This window comes from Octopus sinensis, linkage group LG17 (assembly GCF_006345805.1).
Source record: "Octopus sinensis linkage group LG17, ASM634580v1, whole genome shotgun sequence".
In the NCBI taxonomy this organism is placed as follows: Eukaryota; Metazoa; Mollusca; class Cephalopoda; order Octopoda; family Octopodidae; genus Octopus; species Octopus sinensis.
Genome location: NC_043013.1, coordinates 43,888,301 through 43,911,001, shown reverse-complemented (window position 1 = coordinate 43,911,001; position 22,701 = coordinate 43,888,301). Strand labels below are relative to the sequence as shown.

At 37.3% G+C, this 22,701-nt stretch overlaps 1 protein-coding gene across 4 annotated transcripts in view; it reads left to right on the top strand.

The window, feature by feature from the left end:
* Positions 1 to 22,701, top strand: part of LOC115220746 (zinc finger protein GLI4-like) — a 467,588-nt gene that overhangs the window by 406,771 nt on the left and 38,116 nt on the right. For all 4 annotated transcript variants that reach the window (XM_036510541.1, XM_036510542.1, XM_036510539.1 and 1 more), the window contains exons 4-6: positions 17,850 to 18,104; positions 19,712 to 19,835; positions 21,334 to 21,503. In XM_036510541.1, the coding sequence (XP_036366434.1) occupies positions 17,850 to 18,104; positions 19,712 to 19,835; positions 21,334 to 21,503 (549 nt within the window). The remainder of the gene's footprint in view (positions 1 to 17,849; positions 18,105 to 19,711; positions 19,836 to 21,333; positions 21,504 to 22,701) is intronic.

Sequence of the window (22,701 nt, the reverse complement as noted above, 5' to 3'; positions counted from 1 at the left end):
ATGAACCCAGAGGTCTTCAGTTAGTGAGGTTATTGTTGTTTGTTGTTGCTGTTTCTACTACCATTGTTGTTGTTGTTTAAGTCCAGGTTCACTTTCTTAAGGTGATTTGAGAGAGGTTTAGCTGCTATTTCTTGTAAGTCCAGAGACCACTTTGTGGCATCCGCTTAGAATTTGTTTTGTTTGTATTATTATTCTTGTTATTTAACCCTAGGTCATCAAAGGCATTCCAGACACAATATCCCCATTTTTTAGGGTTATGTGAGATTACACTGTCTAATGTGTCCTTCCATTTTCAACAATGATCAGTCTGCCATGAGAGATATTTCTAGCACAAAGGCTCTTTTTGTTAATATTGTTAATAGTGATAAGGAGTTGAGCTGGTAGAATCTTTAGCATACTAGACAAAATGCTTTGTAGTATTACTTCCAGCTTTATGTTCTGAGTTCGAATTCTTTTGGCGTAGGAGTGGCTGTGTGGTAACTAGTTTGCTTACCAACCACATGGTTCCAGGTTCAGTCCCACTGCGTGGCACTTTGGGCAAGTGTCTTCTGCTATAGCCTTGGGCTGACCAAAGCTTTGTGAGTGGATTTGATAGACGGAAACTGAAAGAAGCCCATTGTATATATGTATATATATATATATATGTGTGTGTATACCTTTGTGTGTCTGTGTTTGTCCCCCAAACATCGCTTGACAACCGATGCTGGTGTGTTTACATCCTTGTAACTTAGTGGTTTGGCAAAAGAGACTGATAGAATAAGTACTAGGCTTCCACCTTCCCAATCTCAAATAAGCAAAGGATCCCATTCAAGACACATATAATCTGTATCTTATGTCACCAACAATGTTTTCACAGAATAACTGATCTTTTACCCAGTCACTGGGTAAATCTCTAAATGTCTATTTTAGGACACAAATTCAGAATTCATACATAATGTCATTAGCAAATAGATTCATTTGTTATGGTTTTTGTTCTTTAGATCCACACCTGTCTCAGACCTCTAACCAACAATGTGACAATCCTGTCTTTTTCCTCAGACGAAATATATGAATCACTTAATGTAATTATTTATTTCCTTATTGCCCACAGGGGGCAAACAAGGACAGGCAAAGGGATTGAGTCGATTACATCGACCCCCAGCACATAACTGGTACTTATTTACTCAACACCAAAAGGATGAAAGGCAAAGTCGACCTCGGTGGAATTTGAACTCAGGACATAATGGCAGACGAAATACCGCTAAGCATTTCGCCTGGTGTGCCAGCTCGCCACCTTATATGAATCACTAATGTAATTATTATGTAACAAGAGTCACAAAAAGGCAAATACAAAATGGGCACGTATATGATCCATGTAGCACAAGCTAAAATAACAGTTAATTAAAACACTTAAACTAACAGTTAATTGATTATCAATTAAATATGTTTCCAAAGTAAATAACGTTCAGTTTAATATAGGAAATTTATACAAAGATTAGTTACTTTGACGTAGTTAAAAACATCTTAAAGTAACATAAATAAATAAAAGTGATCTTTTTCTTTAAAATCATTATGAAGGACTTAATAAAGTTACCATTTTAGTTCTTTTCAGATCACTTATCTTAAGCGAGATCTTCGAAATAGTGTAACTGCCAACCAATTTTACAATTTGAGTTGGTGTAGTGAATTTAGAATCAACTTTAATAGCAGAAAGCTTCAAGTTTGCAAAAGAATAATAATAAAAATAATAATAATAATAATAATAATAATAATAATAATAATAAATATGATTTCAAATTTTAGCACAAGGATAGCAACTTCAGGGGAGGGGTGAGTCAATTACATCGATCTCAATGCTCAACCCAGAAAGGATGAAAGGCAAAGTCAACCTCAGCAGAATTTGAACTCAGAATGCAGAGATGGATGAAATTCTGCTAAACATTTTGCCTAGTGTCAAAATGATTCTGCTAGCTTGTCTTATTATCAATAATAATGATTTCAAATTTTGGCACAAGGCCAGCCATTTTAGGGAGATGGTTAATTCGATTATATCAAACCTATTGCTCGAATGGTACTTATATTATCGACCCTGAAAGGATTAAAGGCAAAATCAGTCTTGGCAGAATTTGAACTCAGAACATGACGACAGGCAAAATACCACTAAGCATTTTGCCTGGCATGCTAACCATTCTGTCATCTCACTGCTTTAATAATAATACTAATCCTTTCTACTATAGGCACAAAGCCTGAAATTTGGGGGAGGAGATAAGTCGATTACATTGACCCCTGTACTTAACAGGTACTTGTTTCATGTTCTACTAAAGGATTAAGGGCAAAGTCGACCTCAGCAGAATTTGAACTCGAGACAGCATTAATAATAATAATAATGATAATGATAATGATGACGACAATAATAATCTACTATAATAATACTCTTGTGTTTTTCTCTGTCACGACGTATGAATGAGAAAGGAATGGTTGATAGCTGAATAAGGAAGGAAGGGGTGATGGCAAACTGGTAGTGGGGGCGTTTCAACTCTGTGTGAGTATATATGTGTGTATGTAAAAAGGAGATATGTGAATGTTTGCGTGTATGCAATGGAAGTGGGATGGTGAACATTCAGCGCTGAAAAAAAAATCAAACAGTGTTTCAACTCTGTGTGAGTTTATGTGTGTGTGTGGGTACAAGGGAAGTATGTGAATGTGTGTGTGAACCCGTGTTCTGTCAGTAACAAACGATGATCATAGTCACATCTCAAAAGACAACCACTAGATAACATTGACAAGTGTATTAATTTGATTTACTGTCCATATTTATATAGGCGCAGGAGTGGCTGTGTGGTAAGTAGCTTGCTTACCAACCACATGGTTCCGGGTTCATTTCCACTGCATGGCACTTTAGATAAGTGTTTTCTACAATAGCCTTGGGCTGACCAAAGCCTTCTGAGTGGATTTGGTGGACAGAAACTGAAAGAAGTATATCGTATATATGTGTGTGTGTGTGTGTATATATATATGTATGTATGTGTGTGTATATGTTTGTGTGTCTGTGTTTGTCCCCCAAACATCGCTTGACAACCAATGCTGGTGTATTTACGTCCTTGTAACTTAGCAGTTTGGCAAAAGAGACCGATAGAATAAGTACTAGGCTTACAAAGAATAAGTCCTGGGGTCAATCTGCTCGACTAAAGGCGGTGCTCCGGCATGGCCACAGTCGACTGAAACAAGTAAAAGAGAGTAAAGAGAGATATAAAATACTACAATTAGCTGTCATTTTTGACAGCACAGGGCTAGCTATTAATAATAATAATAATAATAATAATGGTCATGATGAGGGTGATGGTAATATCTTCTGTCATCTGCTTGTTTCAGTCATTGGACCACAGCCAAGGATTTAACCAAACAAATCCACTCAGGCCTTATTTTTTTTCTTCTTTTATGTCTGGTAAATTATTCAATCGATCTCTTTTGCTGAAACAAGGTGCTACGCAGTGAGACTGAACCTGGAACCATGTGGTTGGGAAGCAAGCTTCTTACCACACAGCCACATCGATTGTCAAACAGTGGTAGACACAAACACAGTGGTAGGGACAAATGCACGCATGCATGCACACACACGGGTAAGACTGATCTAGGGATCCAAGTGTAGGAAGTTAGTAAGTTTGAAGCAATAGGTGGCTAGTATAGAGAACACACGGTGGACAGTATACAATAAAATGAATATTTATTAACATTGCATCTTACTTCCTTTTTCCTATATAAAAGTTACAAGGAATTTTCATATGCTGATTGCTTCCATACAACTTACAGTTAACAACTAATGATACTAAGAATGTGATTGAAAATTCATAATTTATAAGGAGTGGAATAGGCAGAATAAAGGTTACATATTAGCCTATATTCTACCTATTCCACTCCTTATAAATTCTGGAGATATGTATATATATAGATATAGATATAGATAGATAGATAGATATATTATGGAGATGTACTTGCATAGCGAATGACTTGATCTGAGATCGTGTGCTGGAACAAAAACAATTGCAGCGTGGAAGGTGTTTATAAGCCATTTAAGAAACACAAAAACTGTTAGATTCACTTTAATATTTAAATTTAATTTGTCAAAATATTTTCGTCGCTTTGAGGCCACAACCTGTTCACTGACAAAACTTTGTGCTGCTATATATATTGTATATACATACATACATATATATATATACCTGCCTTTATGGCTTATAGGTTAAATGAGGTATGACTGTCCTCACTGCCGAAACAGCTGTCAGTTTTGATTTATTTGCATATTATATTTGAAAAAAATTTTTTACTTATATCTCTTTATCTTTTTACTATTACTGTATATCTCATTTCATTTTATGTATTGCCTTTACTCATATGTAATGGTGTATTAAAGTATGGATTGAGTATCATCGGATAGTTGATGTTTTACTGATTTAAGTATATTTCTCCATTCTCTAATTTTGTAGTTATATATATATATATATATATATATAGTGTGTGTGAGAGACAAGCTTTCACACACTTTTTCTATCTGTTAAATACAGTCACGAGGCATTGGTCTGTCCAAGGCTGTTGTAGAAGACACTTGCCCAAGGTGCCACACAGTGGGACTGAACCCAAAACTACATGGTTACAAAACAAGCTTCTTTATCACACAGCCATGCTTCACCTATGATATCATATATGTGTGTGTGTGTGTGTGTGTGTGTGTGTTAACCTTAAGGCAATATCCTATAGGGGACACACACATGTTTAGATTTACCAGGCCATATGTGAGATAAAGTGTCTGCCTGGATCTCTGATAGTCAGCTCTCTCTCTCAGATGAAGAAAGAGCCCCAGAACAACAAAATAGCAAAATATTTCTTTTCCCTCGGGGCATACAAACTACTCCAAATTCATGAATTTTAAATGTCACTATAAAATTTTTGCTGACTGCAGACCCCCATCAGTTTCTTTAGACACTTTTTTTCTTCTTTACCTGTTTGTTTATAAAGTGTGTGTGTGTGTGTATGTGTGTGAATGTTTGAAAGAGAGAAAGGCTGTGTGTGAAGAAGAAAGAGCGGGAATGATATGTAAAGGTTAAAATGATAAGAAGGGAATAGTGTTACTAGTGGAACAGCAGAATCTAGTAATTCTTGATAAGTTTAAATGCACACACACACACACATGCAACACACACACACACAACATACACACATATGTTTATATATTCATTTACATTTACAGTCATGCATATACTCACACATAGGCATGCAATACGTGGATCTCTGTATAAAATATCCAATCTTCTGATCAACTAAAGTACCTGCATATTGAATTAGTGTATAAGTGACTGAGTATTCCACAGACATGTCTACCCTTAGTAACATAATCCTGAAGCACAATCAGTATGATAGTGGATATGTATATGTGTATATATATATATAATTCATCATCATCATCATCAACATCGATTAACTTCTGTTTTCCACGCTGGGGTTACTGGCATTGGTCACGATCGGTTGGTGCTTTTTACGTGCCACCAGTAAGGCAATATATATATATATATATATATGTGTGTGTGTGTGTGTGTGTTTATATATATATATATATACACACACACACACATGAACACATACAGGTACAAGCAGGACAATGTGAGAAAATGTTTGGTTCCCAATGACATGGTTCTGAGTTCAGTCCTACCTTAGGAAATTAAATTTTACTCTAGCTTCAGGCTGACCAAAGCCTTGTGAGTGGATTTGCTAGATGGAAACTGGAAGAAACTTGTCATATATATATATATATATATATATACGTGTGTGTGTGTGTGTATGTGTATGTCTTTGTGCCTGCTGTGTGTGTGCCCCTCCATTGCTTCACAACCGGTGTTGGTGTGTTTATGTTTCCAAAACTTAGTGGTTCAGCGAAAGAGATCAATAGAATAAGTACTAAGCTAAGGAAAAAAAAAAGTATTGGGATCCATTCATTTGACTAAAATTCTTGAAGACAGTGCTCCAGCATGGCCATAGTCAAATGACTGAAACAAAAGATTAAATGATGGTTTGTAGGGTAAGAAGTTTGCTTTCTGACCACATGGTTCCAGATTCAGTCCCACTTTCTAGCACCTAGCCTTGTGCTGACCAAAGCCCTGTGAGTGAATTTGGTAGATGCAATCTGAAGAAAGCCTCTGTGTGTGTGTGTGTGTGCATTTGTTCTGTGTTTGGTCCCCATCACCACTTGACAACTGGTGTTGGTTTGTTTACAGCCTCATAACTTAGCAGTACCATAAAAGAGACTGATAGAATAAGTACCAGGCTTTTTAAAAAAATCCAGGGTATGATTTGTTTGGCTAAAAATTGTTCAAGATGGTGCCCCTGCATGGCCACAGTCTAATGATTGAACCAAGTAAAAGATTAAAGATATATATATCTTTTATCTTCGCATGTTGGCGATTTTCTTTCTCTGTCTTCCCTTCTTTGTACTTTTTCTATATTTCTGATGAAGAGCTCTGCTCAAAATATGAAATCCTCTTTCCTTTCCTGAGCATCCAATAACACAGTACTTGTACCATGTCTTCACGTTGTTGTTTCTTCTTGCTTGTTCTTGTTTGGATTGACTGTATGTATGTATGTATGTATGTATGTATATATGTATGTATGTATGTATGTATGTATTTCACATGTTTGTTATGGTGACTTCACTGCTACCACTTTAAATTAATGAATAAACTCTTAGACATGCTTCAAGTACTCTAGTGTCTGTGGTTTGCTCGCCCAAACACAGTGTCAGACTAAATTTCTGCAATATTTGGTTACAATCTTTCTGTTCTCAGTTCAAATCTTAGATAAAACAATCGTGTTTTTTATCCTTCATATGCTGTTAAATAATAATAATAATAATAATTGTGTACAGTGCTCAGGTGCACTACAACTCATCTAAAGTGTATATATAATCAGGTGTAGTTTCGGCGGATTTCGGAAAGCATGAGGGCCTTAAAGGATGCAGTGTCATGGCAGTCAACAACTGACGCAGGCAGTTTATTCCATGCTTCAGCAACTCTGAGCGTGAAAAAATGTTTCCGAAAGTCATGGGAGCTGTGTTGTTTTCTGACTTTGTAGGCATGTCCACGTGTGTTAGACACATGGAGATCAAAAAGGTGTTCAGTGTTGTTGTTGGTGAGGTGGTTGATAACCTTGTGGGTGTTTAGTAAGTATCAGTCAAGTACTGGGATCCACAACTGCTTGCACTTCTCAAAACAATGCCCTAGCCTACCTAAGATCCATTGGCAGAAATGTTAAAAATTTACATACATACTTATGTTTCTCAAAGCATATGTATTTATATATATGTATAATATACAGGTGTTTGATAAGTGCCAACATGCAAACTCTCAAATCTTCAGTCACTCTGTTGCTTCTGCTAAATATTCCTTTCTACTAAAGGCAGAAGACCTGAAATTTTGGGTGGAAGAGACTGGTCAATTACATCGACATCAGTATTTCACTGGTACTTAATTTATCACCCCCAAATGGATGAAAAGCAAAGTCAACCTCAGCAGAATTTGAACCCAGAATGCATAGACAGATGAAATACCACTAAGCATTTTGGTCAGCGTGCTAATTATTCTGCCAGGTCACTGCCATACTTATGCTAAATATTAATAAAATATATAGGCGTAGGAGTGGCTGTGTGGTAAGTAGCTTGCTTACCAACCACATGGTTCCGGGTTCAGTTGCACTGCATGGCACCTTGGGCAAGTGTCTTCTACTATAGCCTTAGGCCGACCAAAACCTTGTGAGTGGATTTGGTAGATGGAAACTGAAAGAAGCCCGTTGTATATATTTATATATATATGTTTGTGTGTCTGTGTTTGTCCCCCCAACATCGCTTGACAAACATGCTGGTGTGTTTACGTCCTTGTAACTTAGCGGTTCGGCAAAAGAGACCAATAGAATAAGTACTACACTTACAAAGAATAAGTCCTGGGGTTGATTTGCTCTACTAAAGGCGATGCTCCAGCATGGCCACAGTCAAATGACTGAAACAAGTAAAAGAGTAAAAGTATTGTGATGCAAACAGGAATAACAGAACTAAAAATATGAATATATGTTTACCTTTATTAATATTTAGCAGAGGTAACACAGTGATTCAAGGTCTGAGAATTTCGTGCATTGGCACTTATCAAACCTTCATCCAGAGCTTCAGTCACTCTGTTGCTTCTGCTAAATATTCATAAATATATATAAAATTAATCAAAGGACATACTAAGTATGTCTATCTGCTGGAAATAACAGTCAAAACTCTTATATTAGTATGGCGCTCAGGAATATAAATAAAACAAGTCTTTTACGTTTCGAAGGTGCAGATACATATATATATATGGGTTTGTGCATATACCTATATATATGGCTCTGTGGTAAGAAGCTTGCTTCCCCACCACAAGGTTCAGTTCTACTGCATGGCACCTTGGGCAAGTGTATTCTGCTAAAGCTTTGGATTTGATAGAGAGAAACTGAAGGAAGCCTGTTGTATGTATATATATATATATATATATGTGTGTGTGTGGTACCACCTGACAGGCCCTCATACTGGTGGCATGTAAAAGCACCTACAACACTCTTGGAGTGGTTGGCATTAGGATGAACACCCAGCTGTAGAAACTTTGCCAGATCAAACTGGAGCCTGGTACAGCCTACTGGCTCACCAACCCTCAGTCAAACTGTCCAACCCATGCCAGCATGGAAAGCTGACGTTAAACGACGACGATGATGATGAATAATATATATATATATATATATATCTTTTTTGCCCCCCTTCCCCACAACTTCACAACTGGTGCTGGTGTGTTTACATCCCTGTAACTTAGTGGCTCTGCAAAGAGAGAACAACAGAATAAGTACCAAGCTTTTAAAAAACATACTGGGGGTTGATACATTCAAATAAAATATTCCCCAAGACGGTGCCCCAGCACAGCCACAGTTAACTGACTGAAAGAAGTAAAAGATATACATATATATCTGTAAAATAATATGTGACAATTATAGATGGCCAGATAACCGAAGAGATGGTGTTGTGGATTTCCACCTTGGCATCCGTAACTCAGAGTTTTATCTTGGCCATTGAATAATTGTCACATATTATTTTACAGATAAATTTCCTCTATTTACATAATATTGAGGTCTCTTTCTTTCTTTTGTTATCTTAACGTTTTTACCAATATATATATATATATATATATATATATTATATATATATATACACACACACATGGAAGAGAGAGAGAGATGATGATGATAAATAAATCTATATATGTATACTTCTCAGAATTTCTTGCTATTTTAGAGAAAGTGTGTGTGTGTGTGAGAGAGAGGGATTTGTATGGGCATCTCAGTCTAAGAACACTTCCATGCTGACTCAACTTCCTGTCTTCCTTGAAACCATATCTAGCCCTTTCCCACCTCATATTTATGGTGGGTCCAATCTGTTTCATTAGTTTTCAACTCTTATACATTTGATCACAGATACACATGTTCCACATCAGGCACAGATAGCCTTTTTTTTTTCTTGTGGTAGATCTTGAAAGATTTTGCTCATTATAAATTAGGCCACACAACTAAAAACAAAAATTTATTTAAAGAAAAAATACCATGCTTGTAGTACGAAGTGTACCATATATTACACTAAGTATTTTCATACAAATTTGATTTAATGTTAGGTTGACTAAATGAGAAAGAGAGAAAGAAATGAGAATGTACAAATAACAATTAAGCCTGCGATTATGTTACAGAATTTTAGTAAAAAATTTTGTTTACCAGCAGAAACACGACCCTCCAGGGTGTTTTCTGCTAGTCATTATGATAAGGATAAACCTCATGTGTGTGTATGCATTTTTATGTATGTGCACATGTGTCTGTGTGTATGTACGTACATATGTGCACGTGTGTATGTCTTCTCCCTTTTACTTGTTTTCAGTCATTGGACCGAGGCCATGCTGGGGTACTCACTTGAAGGCTTTTTTTATTAGAACAAATCAACTGCACAACTTTTTTTTTTTATCTCGGTACCTATTCTGTTGGACTCTTTTGCCAAACCGGTATGTAATAGAGACATAAACAAACACCATGAGAACAAACACACACGTGTGTGCACACATACACACACACACAATTACGTGTGCTGTTGTGATTTCTTTTCCTTCTTTGGACATTTCCCTTTCTCCTTCTTGACAAAGAGCTATGCTTGAAACGTCAAACTCTCCTTTCACCGTGCATCAAGCTAATATATTTCTTGTGCATATACTCTTGTCTGTTAATTATTACTCATTTATTTGAATTGATTATATATATACATATGTATATATATATATACATATGTATATATATATATATATATATATATATATGAAAAAATAAGTCAAGGTAGAAAATGCTAAAATAATTTTATAAAAAAACATTTCAGTACCGGTTTCAGTTAAATTTAATTGTTTTCCATACTTAGAGTTGAAAAAGTCTCAATGACTGAAACTGGTACTGAAATGTTTTTTACAAAATTATTTTAGCATTTTCTACCTTGACTTTTTTTTCCATATATATCAACATGTGTGTTCCTTTTCAACTTCCTACATACATATTATATATATATATATATATGTGTGTGTGTGCTGGGGGCTTCTTTCAGTTACTGCCTACCAGATCCACTTACAAGGCTTTAGTCAGCCTGGTGCTATAGTCTATGACACTTGCCCAAAGTGTCACACAGTGAGACTGCACCTGGAAGCATGTGGTTGGGTAGCAGACTTCTTAACCCACAGCCATGCTGCACTCATGTGTATAATGTATACTCTTTTTTCCACCTTGTTTCACATTTATGTGCTTACTCCATCATCATCATCATCAGTATATATATATATATATATGTTATAATTATTTGGGAATATTACTTTTAGTGACCTATGTCTAACTAACAGAATAAGTACCATGCTTAAAAAAGTGGGACTGAACCCGGAACCATGTGGTTAGTAAGCAAACTACTTACCACACAGCCACTCCTGCGCCTATGGAATGAGATTTTTCTCTACCAATTAACAAAATTTCGTTTGGTGAATCTCTGTAAAATATTTTTACTAAATATATTTGCGCAAATTACAAAACCATTTGAAAATAGCCAAAATAAATTGAGGTGTGAATAAGAAGATCCTAAAGGTCCCTATTTCAATCCCAGGTTTTGATATCTTGACAGGTTTCTTTTTGTTCTTGAAGTATATAAATTTTATATAAATTTCAGAATTTTCTATAATTTGATTTAGAGGTGATTGAGTTTTTAGCTTACATACATATTGTTGCATGATCACCATTATAATAAGTATTAATCTTTTACATTAGGCATGCTTTATACAGTGACTAAATCACTACAAGTGTAGCCGTATGGTTAAGCTTTCTTCCCAAACACATGATTGCAGGTTCAGTCCAGCTACCATAAATCCTCGAGTATAATCCGCATTTTCCCCCAAAATTTAAAGGTCAAAATCCCTAGTGCATATTATACACGAGGTTAAAAATGAAAATTATTTTCTAATCAATGTCCGAGTCTCTATTTGCTGTCCGGCAATGTTTATTTAGACGCATTTTGTGATGTCGGGCGCAAAAATACCTTAAGCTAAGCCTGAAAGCAATGAAGTCATAAAAGAATCATCCATAACTTGCAGTAAGCAAGATTTATTAAAATAAAAGTATTCAGAACACAGAATAACATGTAACAAAAACAATTTGCAAACATATTTACATTCCCATATAACAGTTAAGAACATCACCATTATTGTATTACGCATGCATGGAAGTGTTTGTTCGACTAGGTGCTGCTGGTTTAATTATGCACGACTCAAGTTAGAGAAGGGGTGCGTATTATATATAATGTTTAGGTTTTTAGGCGGTACAGCCCCCTAAAAATCCCCTGTGTATTATACTCAAGGGCAGACTATACTTGAGGATTTACGGTATGTGGCACCTTGGGTAACAGTCATATACTGGGTTGAACATTTATTTTGAGAATGACATTATAGGGTATGTGTGAAAGGCCAGATCTTGCTGAATGGAACATAGAACAGGTAGAATGTTTGGGCTGGATATCACTAATTAATCTAAATCATTTGGGTAGATTAACTGCTAATTCTGATTCTCTGACTAAGCTGGAACTGAGTAAGTTTTATTCTTGAAAACAAGAAATAAGAAATTATCTGTGAAAGGGTTAATCCTTTAACACAATTTGCAATCAGAGTCTGTAGTGGTGTTAGACATAGTAACAGGAACAGCAGTAAACAGTAGCTTTTTACAGTAGTAGTAGCTTCTATAAACTTTTAAACCATTACACAGGGCTTGTGTAGTGCAGAAGGAGTAAGAAGTAGAAGATTTGATTAACAGATGGTCACCAAATGGTCTTTTTTCTCTTTTTTTATTTCTGGGAACAGGGACTGTTTTAAATCTTCCCTGCTGTTTAAAAAAACGGGAATAGGGGACATATAGTGGGTTTGGCTTATTAATTACAGGAAATTAAGGAGACTTGCTCTCAAGTTCCCTAGTCTTTGAACAGGTTTTTTTTTCAAGAACTCAAAAAGTGGATATTAGAAATATAGACTTTACTAAGCCATATAGTAATGTGATGGAGTGAGGTATTAATGTTTTAGTCGATTAAAATTACATTCACAGTGATAAGGAAAATATCAGCTTATGAGAGACAAGAAAGGCAGGGTAGATAACTCTTGGTATTTAACTTGAAATCTAAAAATAAAATGAAGTGATGGTGGTGGTGGGGTGAGTTTGATCTTTGGCAATACAGTGACAACTCTGGACATATTTAGGACATAGTAGTCCTTATCAGCAAAGTCTTTATCGTACTTCAGGCCAGAGCTTCTTAAATTGGCAAATACAAAACTCCACCAACGCACACACACACGGCATGTGTGTTTAATATACATTTCTCTTTTACTCTCATGCTGGGGCTCTACCTTGAAGGGTTTAGATCAGTAGTTTTCTACCATTTTTATTTATGGGCCCCTTTAATTCCTATTTTATTCTGGTGGACCCACATAGCCATTCAGTGTTTAAAAACTAGTTTTATTGATAATTCTTTTCAAAATACCTATTTTGTTATTCACACATTTAACTTGCATAGGTTGAACCATGTAAAGCATTAGAGAATTCTAGTAATATGAGGGTGTATGAAGGTGGCAAGTTGGCAGAAACATTAGCATGCCAGGCGAAATGCTTAGCGGTATTTTGCCTGCCACTACATTCTGAGTTCAAATTCCACCAAGGTACTTTGCCTTTCATCTTTTCGGGGTCGATTAAATAAGTACCAGTTATGCACTGGGGTCGATATAATCGACTTAATCTGTTTGTCTGTCCTTGTTTGTCCTCTCTGTGTTTAGCCTCTTGTGGGTAGTAAACAAATAGGTATTTCGTCTGCCACTACGTTCTGAGTTCAAATTTTGCCGAGGTCGACTTTGCCTTTCATCCTTTCGGGGTCGATTAAATAAGTACCAGTTATGCACTGGGGTCAATATAATCGACTTACTCTGTTTATCCGTCCTTGTTTGTCCTCTCTGTGTTTAGCCTCTTGTGGGTAGTAAAGAAATAGGTATTTCATCTGTCTTTACGTTCTGTGTTCAAATTTTGCTGAGGTCGACTTTGTCTTTCATCTTTTCGGGGTCGATAAATTAAGTGCCAGTTGCATACTGGAGTCAATAATTTAAGTACCAGTTCCATACTGGGGTAGATCTAATTAACTGGCCCCCCTCCCCCAAAATTTCAGGCCTTGTGCCTAGAGTAGAAAGGAATATGAGGGCACATGGCCTAGTGGTTAGAGTGTTGCACTCTTAATCATGAGATTGTGAGTTCAATTTCTGACCAGGTGGTGTATTGTGTTCTTGAGTAAAATGGTTCATCTTAAATTGCTCTGTGATCACTTTAACACCTCAAACGTGGTATACTGTACACCTGTCCAAGCAATGTTGATTTGATGGAGAGAGTGAGCAAATGCACAGCGCATACCTTTGATCACTATAATCAAATTATTTGTGCAGGTCATTCGGCAAAAAATTGCAGAACTGCCTTTATTGGACTATGAGAGACTACCACCAGTTATCATTATAGTAATACAGTTATACAGAATTTTCGTATCTTGTATTAAATTACCGTAAATCCTCGAGTATAGTCCGCCCTTGAGTATAATACGCAGGGGATTTTTAGGGGGCTGTACCTCTGAAAAACCTAAACCTTGTGTATAATACGCACCCCTTCTCTAACTTGAGTCAAGGAGATCTATATAACATCCTTGGTTTGTAAAAATGTATACGGTAATGTCCTTTATTATTATTGTACACATAACATAATGCAAACGTGTAGCTTTTTTGTGCATTTTGCTTGCAGAAAATAAAGAAATAACAGTAATAATGTTTAATAAATGTTGCTTACTGCAAGTTATGGATGATTCTTTTATGACTTCATTGCTTTCAGGTTTAGCTTAAGGTATTTTCGTGCCCAACATCACAAAATGCGTCTGAATAAACATTGCCGGACAGCAAATAGAGACTTGGACATTGCTTGGAAAATAATTTTCATTTTAACCTCGTATATAGTACGCACCAGGGATTTTGACCTTTAAATTCTGGGGAAAAAATGCAGATTATATTTGAGGATTTATGATATATTATAGTTGAATGGTGCTGAGGTAAATAGTCTCCAACATCAAATTAGTTCCAGGAATTAAATTGCTCAAGCTTGATATTATATGTATGTATATTTAAAATGTGTGATTTGGATGGGTCGATTGAACAAGGGAGGAAGTGTTGAAAAATTGTAAGTAAAACAAAATAGTCAATTATTAAAAATGTTTGAAAAGCACTAGCCTAATCATTGTTTGTTTGTTCTTTCTCGAGCTACCCTGGCTCATAGGGCCAGTTTCCTTGGCGTATAGGTTCCCCACCTGGACGGGACGCTGGTCCTTCACAGGTGAGCTGCAAGATGCAGGAGGAAAGAGTGAGAGAAAGTTGTGGCAAAAGAGTCAGCAGAAGTTCACCATCATCTTCTGCCGGAGCCAAGTGGAGCTTTAGGTATTTTGCTCATAAACACACTTATTGCCCGGTCTGAGATTCGAACCCGTGATCACTCGACCGCGAGTCCACTGCTCTAACCACTAGGCCATGTGCCTCCACAGCCTAATCATTAGTGCACTCTAAATAATGTTCTTTCCATAAACATGTCTAAAAGTGGTAGGGATCTTTATTAGGTTGCCGTCAGGGATTTCTGCTCTCCTGTAAAGTCCCTCACAGTACAAGGTCCAAATTTTGCTGGTATCAGTCAGTCTTTGTCTTTTATACTGGATAAAACAATTTCATCGTTTTTAAAATATGATTATGTTTTGCAAATCAGTTTTGTTGTATTGTTGTTGTTTGCTTGGCCAATCCACTCCACCTTTTTCATCCCTGGTTTAGCAAACTGATGATCAAAATCCTTTTAGTGGTAGCCATGCTATCTTTTCAGGCCTATATAAGAACTGCGTTACTCAATGTGTCTTTTTGTTGGCAGACTGTGATTTGAGGGAGATTTGACTGTCATTTCTAATAGCTTATTCTCTATAGGCTGAGCAACCAAGTAGATCATGGGCATGCAGTTTTGATCTTTGACCATGGGTCAGCCCTGTGATGAAAAATATTCCAGCCATGACCAACCTGTCTGTTTGCATATTAGAGACTACATTGTGATTATGTAGAAGCTCTGTCATTGGCTGTTGGTGATGATGATGATGAAATTACTGAGTGTGAAGATTGTTATTGCTGTTGTTGTTATTGTTATGTCCTAGGCCATCTCTGTAACTAAAGACATTCCACCCATAACCATCTGATCATATTTTTAGATATAATAGATATCTGGATCTACAGCAATGTGTCCTTCCTTTTTTAAGATGCTAGATTATTATTGAAGGGAAATGTGGCTGCTATTTCTAACGGTTCTAACTGGTCAAGTGACCATATAGAGCAGTGGTTCTCAACCTGTGGTCTGCAAAGGTAATACTGGGGATCTGTGAACTAAATTCAAAATTTCATATATATATATATATATATACACACACACAAACACATAAAGATAAGCATATTAAAATAGGTCCATGAAAAAACTCATTTAAATAAAAGGGGTCCTTGGTAGTGAAAAGGCTGGAAACCACTGATATATGGGCTTCTTTGTAGGTTTGTTATTTTTTGTGGTGGTTGCTGTTGTGGTAATAGTGATGGTCGTAGTACTAACAAGGGTTATGTGCTACTGTTATTGTTCATGATGGTGTATTGTTATTGTTGATGAGGATGTTTTGTTGTTGATCATGGTGATGATGATGTTGTTTAGCCCCAGGTCAACTCTGAATGAGCAAACCTAAAATCAATGTTGTTCCAGCCAGCACAGCATTTATTTTTACCCAGGCAGTCTTTTCTTTTTTAAAATGGTAGGGTTTGATTTGAGGGAGATGAAGCTCCTATTTCTTGTAGATTGAGCAACCCTCAGGTTGATGCTTTTGGTAATTGTGTTGGGGGGTGGGGTGATGACATTAGTAACACTGTGTAACAAGATTTTTCTACCTGGGTAGCAAATGTTATTTTATTTCCTATTTGCTTGCTCACTTACCCCTAGAAAGTATGAAAAATGGCTAATATTTCCTTCAAACTTTGCTCTTTTTACATTCCGTCTCAACACATGGCTATGATGCTCCCCGACTACTCCTGCTCATAATCAGAGAGGCAAATATTGTCCGAAGATAAGGGACATGCTCATGTGATTAAGGCCTAGTAATTGACAAGTAAATCTGTTGGTATTGAGCAGAATATTTGCTATAACGATATTTCAGCTTCAGCAACTCAGGGCTGAATCAGTCTGAAATGTAATGGGAAAATAGGTCAGTTTCAAACCATTGATGTCCAGGTCAGAAAAGCAAAGTTTGAAGGGAATAGTAGTCATTTCCTTTGATTTCTAGATAAGAAGCAAATAGGGAATAACACTTACAAAGACAAAAAATGATTAAAATTTTATTACACAATGTAATGTTAGGTGAAATTGAAAATGACCTGCTGCTAATATTCATGTAAACCAATAGTATATGTTTCATAGTCAGGCCATCAGCGACTAATTGTGCAGCATCATTCTAGGGCAGTGCTTTTCAAACTTTTTGCTGGAGCGGAACCCCAAGGAAACATTCCACTAGCTCGAGGAACCCCTGTGCAATAATTTAATAGTCTTATGCACACATATCTGCACAGGAGAATTAAAAATTACTGCCGATTTTAGCAGTTTCGTAACTTCTTGCGGAACCCCTGGACTGTACTGGCGAAACCCTGGTTGAAAACCACTGTTCTAGGTTCTCACTTGGGTGTATGGAGACTGAATGAACAACCTGACAGGACTAAAAAAAAATATATGTACCTGTCCACAAGGATGAATTGAACTCAACAAGGATTGAACATTCATCCAACCAACCTACAAATGAAATAGGGATTATGTTAAAGTATTTGAGTCTAGCATTGTTAATTCTCTTGGCCACCCCTACAGCTGATTGTTCCAATCAGACTTACCAGCCTTGTCTTTTCTCTAATCTGGGAAAACCCAGATAAAAGAAGCCCTTTGATAAGTACAATGACCACTGAGGGTGGCTTAATTTGGTTCTGGTCAATTGCATTGTCAGAAACAAAAGATGCGTACCATATAATGATGATGATGATGATAGTGATGGTGTTTTAAGTCTTGTGGAAAAAAAATGCTATTTTTATTTCCATTTTCATTTCTTTTCTTTAATTCTCTTAAATTCATAACTTTTGCTTCTTTCTTTTCAGGTTCGCATAAGAACAGGCGTGGGGCCTGTAGCCGTACACTGAGTGGACATTTGTCCCGAGTTGATGAGGAACCAAGTACTACAGAGCCTTCTAAAGAACAGAGTAGCAGCAGGGTTGAAACTGTCGATCGAGGGGTTGGTCCAACTCCTTTCCCACCACACAATGTTGACCCAAGAATTCAACATTTCTTTGGTGGAATACCACATCAACAGTTCCTGGATCCAAGGAATGGTCTGCTGGAAACTTCTCCATATGGTTTGTATTCTTACAACCACTCTTTCTGTATCTTTTTCTTTTTACATGTGTGAGATTCGGGGGTTGGCATCTTTTTTGATCCTTAGTTTTTTTTACTTGCAAGTAGACACACCTGTACATACGTTCACACAAAAATGAGTATTAGGTACAGGTGTGGCTTTTTGGTAAGAAGCTTGCTTCCCAACCACATGGTTCCAGGTTCAGTCCCACTGTGTCGCACCTTGGCCAAGTGTCTTTTACTATAGCTTCAAGCCAGCCAGCCTTGTAAGTGGATTTGGTATATGGAAACTGAAAGAAGCCTATGGTGTGTGTGTGTCTTTGGGTCTGTGTTTGTCTCCCACCACCACATGACAACCTGTGTTGGTTTGTTTACATCTCTATAACTTAGTTTGGCAAAAGGAGACTGATAGAATAAGTACCAGGCTTTAAAAAAAGTACTGGGGTTGATTCATTCAACTAAAAGTTCTTGAAGGCAGTGCCCCAGCATGGCCGTAGTCTAATGATTGAAACAGATAACAGAAAAAGATAAAAAAATAAGGGTACAAATGTATGCACACACACTCACTCATACTACCTGTCTGCCTCTGATAGGCTTCTTGCAGTACTTGTCTATAAATTCTACTCACAAAGCACTAGTTAGTCCCAAACCATAATAGGAGACATCTGCCCACAGTGCCATGTAATGAGAAGGAATCCTAGATTATATGACTATGAAACAGTTTGAAGGGAATTGTTATCATTTCCTTTGCTTTCTAAATAGAAGGAAATAGGAAATAACACGTACTGACCAAGACAAAAAAAAAATTGTTACACAGTGTAATAGGCGCAGGAGTGGCTGTGTGGTAAGAAACTTGCTTACCAACCACATGGTTCCAGGTTCAGTTCCACTGCATGACACTTTGGGCAAGTGTCTTCTGCTATAGCCTCGGGCTGACCAAAGTCCAGTGAGTGGATTTGGTAGAGGGAAACTGAAAGAAGACCGTCATATATATATATATATGTATGTATGTGTGTGTGTGTGTGTGTGTGTATGTGTTTGTATGTCTGTGTTTGTCCCACCAACATCGCTTGACAATCGATGCTGGTGTGTTTACGTCCCCGTAACTTAGTGGTTCGGCAAAACAGACCGATAGAATAAGTGCTAGGCTTACAAAGAATAAGTCCTGGGGTTGATTTTCTCGACTAAAGGTGGTGCTCCAGCATGGCCGCAGTCAAATGACTGAAACAAGTAGAAGAGTAAAAGAGTGTAATACCTTGTGAATGAAATTTAATAGAAACTACATCGAAGCTCTTTGTACACTGTGGATGGTACAGCAAAATAGAATTGCTTGCTAATTGGTGTAGAGTCTATCCCAAGAATTTTGCCCCTCATGGTGACTATTTTGCTTGAAAGAGGATACATATGTATTTGTGTGCATGTGTACATCTTTTGCTAATGTTCATAGTTGAAGATAGGCAATAAATCAATGTTCAGAGAAAGAAAAAAAAAATCTGTTTATTCCTTACATGTTGTATACACCAGCAGCTCTATTACTCACAAATGCAAACTTGGTGGTTGGGGCTAAAATAAATCATCAATGTCTCCTTGATTTTCTGCTTTGTTTCAGGTATTCCTTTTCCTTACCCAACTCTTCCCATCAACCAGTCGTTGCCCTTGAATACTCACACTTTAGAAGGACGATACCATTGGCCACCACCTCCACCGACAGCATTTCATCATCCAACACCTGGGTAAGGCCACATTTCCAGATCTTTTCTAAATCATTAAAAATAAATGTATTGCAAATTGCTTCTATGGGTTTGCATAAATAACAAGTGTTGACCCAAGTTTTATAGCGTTTACCTTAGAACAGTTGAACTTCATCATGTTTAGGATGTTGGACTGTCTTAGATAACATTTCTAGTTGATCTTACATTTTTTCCTGAAAGCTATTTGAACAGTAGAATGCTATACAGTGAACAAATAGTACCTCTGAATGGTACAAAATGTACCTCAAATACACAACAAAGTGACACACTGCTGTCAAGTGGATATGTGATGCACAGAAAATATTAAAAACCATTCTGTGTGCACTCATTCATTGTCTGAAAATTGCTGGCTTGTGAAATTATGTTGACAGATGTTGTTGGCTATCTGCCAAGTTCATTGAGAAGATTGCCTCACTACCAGCCTTTGGGCCAAAAAAAGGTAGGCAGCTTCCATTTATCTTGTAACTACAGTAAAAGAAATTGCATAGTGGATGAGATTAACCCTTTAGTATTTAAACCAGTCATATCCGGCCAAAAGTATTCTGCCTGTTTTATGTTCAAACTGGCCAGATCTGGTCTCTCACACCAACCCTACAATATCGTTTTAAAAATTAACAGCTACTTCATCATAATCTCATAGCTACAAGATAATGCCTGATTAGTTCAAAACAATGTGGATGAAAAAGCATTAATTTTGGCAGAATAATGTGAACGCTAAAGGGTTAAAAGGACAGAGGACAGACAATTTAATCTGCTGTCAAGCCTTCATCAACTTTTTGAAACTCCACTTGGTGAGGAAGGAACTGTTGCCCGCCCACTTGTGAATTCCGCTGCAGTTGACTTTACCTTTCAACCTTTTGGGGTCAATAAAATAAGTACCAGATAAGTACTATGATCAACTAACCCCCTCCCCACCAAAAATTTCAGGCCTTGTACCTATAACAGAAAGAATTATTATGTAAGACAGTGAGTGAGCTGGTAGAATCATTAACATGCCAGACAAAATGTTTAGTCGCATTTTGCCTGTCTCTATGTTCTGAGTTCAAATTCTACTAAGTTCTACTTTGCCTTTCTTCCCTTCAGGGTCGATAAAATAAGTACCAGTTGAGGGCTGGGGTCAATGTTATCAACTTTCCTCCTTTCCTAAATTGCTGGCCTTGTGCCAAAATTTGAAATTATTATTATTATTATTATTACTATTGTTATTTTTCTTTTTAACTTAGGTTTCGTTGGAACTCCTGGAGTCTTGCATGTGTAGCAGGCTTGCTACCTGCAGCCTCTGGTACCATGCTATCTGTTCTTTTGAACATCTTCTACCCCTTGTTGCTCTTTCTATCTTTTTCTTCATCTTCTTTCCTCCCTCTTCCTCTTCTGCCTCCTTTTCCTCCCTTCCTCCTCCTTTCTCCAAACATAATTTTTAAAAAGTCATCAAACTGAGTTCTAATTCACACCAACTGATTTTTCCACCCTTATTCCACAGATTATCCAGCAGTCCCTCCCACCCGGAAGTCTCCATATTGAGTATGCGAAGTCCAATAAATGCAGATGCTGTGCCACACTTTACATCTCGGTTACATTGGGAGCAGTTACAGAGGAATTTGTACCACAACCAACTGGCCTCTCGGAGATGTAGCCCTGCCTCGTTACCAGGTAAAATCATTTGGTGTTGTTAGTTTTGCTATTGTTGTTAACCACGATCAAGCATTTCTGTGATTCAAAGGTGTTCCAGCTGCAAGTCTCATCCGTATTTCTTCCAGGTATAATCCATCATGGACTAAATTATCCAATATATCCTTCAGCTTATAAAAAATAGTAGAGTATGATTTGAAAGAGATTTGGCTGCTATTTCTAGTAAATCAAGCAATCACATAGCTTTCTTTGATTACTCACCTTTGCAGATGATTTTCTAATCTTCTTCTTGCTTTTGTTGTTATTGTTGTTGTTAGTATTGTTATGGTCACCAAATAGCTACACTCAATCTGCTTGAGTAAATAGTTGGTATTGGTGCACTCAGTTTACATTTAGAAGTAGCACACTCAGCGCTCTTGATTGTAACCTACTGCAGTTGCTGTCTTCTTCTCCTTCTTCCGATCAGGACTCACGCCATTAGCCACAAAGAATAATCTCTAATTCGAGCCTAGTCTAAGCTACTAAGAATGCGTGTGGCAACTTGAAGATCCACCCACCACACGCGATAGACTAGCGGTTGCACGGGCATGAAAGCTACGTTGTTATCCTCATTCTGTAAACGGTGGCTTTTAACGGGTGGAGAACTGAACCATCATGGAGTACAGAGAATTCGCAATCTAGACTAGGGTCTGAAAGTTTACCACATCATAGTGGGTTACACCATGGTTCCTCTGGTTTGTGGCAGAAATAGGAAGAAAGAATGAAAGAAAGTTGTCGTAAAAGAGTACAGCCCCTCCCCCCATCCCCGCTGGAGCCTCGTGGAGCTTAGGCGTTTTTGCTCAATAAACACTCACAATGCCCGGTCTGGGAATCGAAACCACGTTCTTATGAACGCGAGTCCGTTGCCCTAACCACTGGGCCATTGTGCCTCCACTGCAGTTGCTGTTGTTGTTCCTCTACCACCTGAAACATGAGCAGCAAATTTTGAATCCACTCTGTCTGTAGTGAGACCTGGAAGTAAAACCTCACAACCTTGATATCTGGGTCCAGTCCACACTTGAGTCAAATAATGCACCCTGATTACCGACCAATCAGCTTCTAGGAATATCCTGCTATACCATAGTAGGTCATCACTATGCTTTCCATTGTATAAAAGTGAAAACCCACCTGCATCATAGCAGAGGCTGAAAAAGCCACTAGAGAATGTATATCTTCATCT